A 4414-nucleotide genomic window follows, 5' to 3' on the forward strand; every position below is an offset into this window, starting at 1 on the left:
TTTGATGAACAACATACAAGCATCAACAAAGCATTTATACAGTAAGAGATCTACAAGTGACAATAGCAAGAGCAGCAATAAATACTAGTAAGAGCTAAAAGCATGTATAGCATCAATGGGGTAAATACCCAGGGGAAGAAGTAGGAGTTAATGAATAGTGCAATCAATACAAGAGAATTGTAATGAAACAGAAGAAGAAGAAGAGCACAGAGGTTGGGTCATCTCTCGTTCCCCCGTTGGCAGCCGCTGGGATGGATCTCACAACCTTCTTGAGTTCTATCTAATCACGGATCCCTTAATGCCATTATCGCAGTTCCACGTGTTACCTTGACAAGGACTAGAACATGAGGTGTGAGGGGCTCTAGGAAAAGACTGAGAACCTATTCTCTTTTGTTTCAGAGATGCTTGTTGATGCCAGCCACATTTCCACATTTCTGACAAGGGCTGGCAAGGAAATTCCTGCAGCCCTTGGTGAGTGTTAAGGAAAATGTTTTTCCAAAATCCTTCAGTGTTAGAAGAGCAGTGTCTCACCTTGAACCTTTCACACTACTTTACAGGCACACTGGAAAGAAATCCCACAGTTCAGAATCTTCTGGGTCTCTGCAGTGTCTTAAAAAAGAAAAAAGTTTATAATTATAAATTTCATGCATTGTTGTACAGATCAGTGATTTGATTTGTAGCCAAACAATTCACTTATATCTTGTTCTTCATCTTTATCTGATTTCACAGTCAACATGCAATGCATGTTACATCATCCACAAAGTGATTTTATCAATGAACATTACATGTATGTGTGTCTGTAGTTGAAACTGAATTAATAGAAATGGACTTATGTTATATGCCCAGAGTCCTCAGATAATTGCTGGTAGAAGTCATTCCCTTGTTTTTCCAGTATTTACCTGCCACTCTAGGAACACATTGTCAAAAACACAGAGATCAAATATTCCCACCATGCTGTTAGTTTACAAAAGAAGGAAATGGGAGCTGAATCCCTTACACCTGCGTCTTTCAGCATCGCCTTCATTTGACATGTCTGAAAAAAAATCTCTCCACTAACTGCGCAAATGAGAAGATGTTTCTTTCAAAGAGAGAGACAGGACTAACAGAGACAGAGAGAGAGAGAGAGTGAGAAAGGGAGAGTGAACCAGGCTTCAGTCAAACAGGTGCTCTATACAGTGTGCAAGCGGCTAAAAAGTGTCTGGGTTTGAACCAAATGCTGTGTTTCGATTTGTTAACAATATCCAGTGCCTATGTGGCAGTTTTCCATAAAGACACTGACCTCTGCTATGCTTTTTATGAAAAAAAGAAAAATGTCGGAGTCCAGTCGATGCCTCCACTCTCATCCATGTCCCGTTATCGTCTTGTGTGTTCGTATGGTTAGATTGTTTAACCTCAGTGTAAGGTCTTACATGATACTCTTTGCAATGACAAATGTTCAGACTCAGATTTCAAGAGATTCATGAGCATTTCTTTAACTTTCTCTAACACTGTTTCTCTTCTCTTTGTTTTGCCATTCCGCCTTTCGTTGTCTACTCCAGCCTGTGCTTTGTCCATAGGCCAGAAATCTTGAAGCATGGGCGACTGGAGCTTACTAGGGCGGCTGTTGGAGAACGCTCAGGAACAGTCAACGGTCATTGGCAAAGTCTGGCTGACTGTCCTCTTCATCTTCAGGATCCTGGTGCTGGGGGCCGCGGCAGAAGAGGTCTGGGGCGATGAGCAGTCTGACTTCACCTGTAACACCCAACAGCCTGGTTGCGAGAACGTCTGCTATGATGAGGCCTTCCCCATCTCACACATCCGCTTCTGGGTGTTGCAGATCATCTTCGTGTCCATGCCGAGTCTTATCTACCTGGGCCACGTGCTACACATCATCCGTATGGAGGAGAAGCAGAAAGAGAAGGAGGAGATGGGCAAAGCAACCGCGCTCCAAGAGGAGAAAGAACTCCATTATAGAAATGGTGGCAATGCTAGAGGAGGAGGATGCGATAAGAAGCAGAAGCATCCAATCAGGGACGAGCATGGCAAAATTCGTATCAGAGGTGCATTGCTGCGTACCTATGTGTTCAACGTTGTTTTCAAGACCCTGTTTGAAGTGGGATTCATTTTGGGCCAGTATTTTCTCTACGGCTTCCAGCTGAAGCCCTTGTACAAGTGTGCACGTTGGCCCTGCCCCAACACTGTTGACTGCTTCATATCGAGGCCCACTGAAAAGACTATTTTTATTATATTTATGCTTGTGGTGGCTTGCGTGTCTCTTTTGCTGAATTTGTTAGAGATCTCTCACCTTGGATGGAAGAAAATTAAGCAGGGCACGACAATTGAGGTAGCACCCAAATACAAGTCGCTGCACCGCGTCAACATTGCAGAGCTGCAGTGTTTGGACTTGGCCTCCAGAACGGCCCCTTCCAGCCTCAGTTACCCTCCTAACCACACATATGTGACGGCAGGCAGCAATGCATTTCTGCTACCAATGGGGCCAAACGCCGTGTCCTCAGCAGCAAAGCTCAAAATGGACGACCCCCAGCAAAAGCACTCCCTCCGCAAGCTCTCCCCTCCTTCCCACTACTACATCAGCAACAACAACAATTACAGGCTGGCCACGAAGCAAAACTGGGCCAACCTGGCCACCAAGCAGCAGACTCAGGAGATGAAGGGCACATACACCTCCCCATCCTTCTCTTCCTCCACCAGCACTGAGAATGGGCAGCAGCAGCAGCAGTCCATCAATGCTGCACTGCCCGATATAGCTGCCACTGCTGCCTCCAGCAGCAGCAGCCCCCGCACTGCCTCTAAGACTGGCAGCTGGAGATGGGAGAAGAGTAAGCAGGAGGAATTCCACGTCACCAACAGAACAGACCTTCAGCGGCTCAGTCGTTTCAGCAAGAGCAGGAGCATCAGGGCTAAGCCGAGTGACCTGGCTGTCTAAATCTCTAAATCCCTTTACTCTACCTGACCAACACCCCGCGTCCCCCAAACACAGTGATTCTAAGACAAAAAAAATCTCATGAATAAAGCAAAAAAGAAAGAAAGAAAGAAGACAAGGCGACATTAGACAGGGAAACAGAACTGCAGAAAATGTTTAGGCAAATGTGAAGGAGTTCAGACACTGGATGGTGAGTCAACAACTTTATTAAAAGAAAGAAGGCATTTAGTGACCTCAAAAGACATTTTCCAGATGTTAGTCAAAATGTAAATTTATAAGTTATGTTATTACAGGTTAGGTTTTTTTTTTTTTTTGTATTTTAGATTTAAACTTTAAAATGCAATACATTTAAAATTGCCTGGAAATGTATGGTTTTCAAATCTACGTATTCATGTTTCAATAAAAAATTGAAGAGTTTTGAAGCAATGGGGTCTGTGCTCCTGATTCATGTCTTGATATCATTCAAGTCGTTTATGAAATGTGTGAATTCTTGTACTTGTAATACATAGCCTGCCCTTCAAGTGTTATATAGTTAAATAGTCTAATGAAAAACTTTGTTCCACCTTCCAGACACTCAACAATTTGTTAATCAGCAGTGCAGGATATCATGTGGGGTTAAATCAGAATCAGAAACAGAACAATTTTTTATCCTAATCACTAATGTTATTGTTGAAAACACTAACAATTCCGGCAGTCATATTTTTGTATCCTAAACACTAATGTTATGATCAAAAACAATAACAATTTCAAGGTTTTCGTCGTTTAAAGTGATGACCGAGTGGCTGAAAGTGAGTTGATGATTGGCTGAGCCTCTTAAATCAACGCTTGACCGGCCTACAATAACATCCATTGATATAAAACACTTCAAGCACATCACAGTGTTATTTAATATCATCACCACCACAGTAAAAAGCTGAGGCAGTCTCAGGCCACATTCCAGACACTCCAACTTGTTAATCGGCAGTGCAGGATATCATGTGGGGTTTAATTAGAAACAGAAACAGAAACAGCTTTATTTCCAAGCAGTTTTTACACTAACCAGGAATTTCTTTTGGGGACAAGAGGTGTGACAATAAATATCTATTTACAAAGGAAACAAATGACATGATTGGAAGCATGAAAAGATCATCAGTCATACTGAACAATTGGTGAGTCCAAATGAGTGATCCTCCTTGACTTGAAAAGCAGTCCAGACATTTACCTTTACTTGTTTTCACTTAAAAGGGTGTAATACCAAATGAATTATCTTTTCTCCTGCCACAGTTCCAAAGGGAGAATATGCAAATGTTTATTCTGTAGATATCAAATTCCAAATGAGTGATCCTCTATTCCAGTATATAGTCTGTAAATATTGTGCATTGTGTTCATCTAGTTAATTTGATATGCAATTATTATTATTATCATTATTATCATTATTATTTACAATTCCAAACGAGTGATCCTCCATTCCAATAGATAGTTTTTAAATATTGTCCATTGTGTTCATCTAGT

At 41.8% G+C, this 4414-nt stretch overlaps 1 protein-coding gene across 1 annotated transcript; it reads left to right on the top strand.

The window, feature by feature from the left end:
• Positions 1-1546: 1546 nt before the first annotated feature.
• Positions 1547-3180, top strand: LOC119899906 (gap junction alpha-3 protein-like). Its single transcript, XM_038714739.1, has one exon. It carries the CDS (start codon positions 1574-1576, stop codon positions 2924-2926), a length of 1353 nt encoding a protein of 450 aa, XP_038570667.1. The 5' UTR covers positions 1547-1573; the 3' UTR covers positions 2927-3180.
• Positions 3181-4414: the final 1234 nt, after the last annotated feature.

This window comes from Micropterus salmoides, unplaced genomic scaffold (assembly GCF_014851395.1).
Source record: "Micropterus salmoides isolate LMB-PRFRI ecotype aquatic unplaced genomic scaffold, ASM1485139v1 Ms_hic_scaffold_12, whole genome shotgun sequence".
NCBI classification, from domain to species: domain Eukaryota; kingdom Metazoa; phylum Chordata; class Actinopteri; order Centrarchiformes; family Centrarchidae; genus Micropterus; species Micropterus salmoides.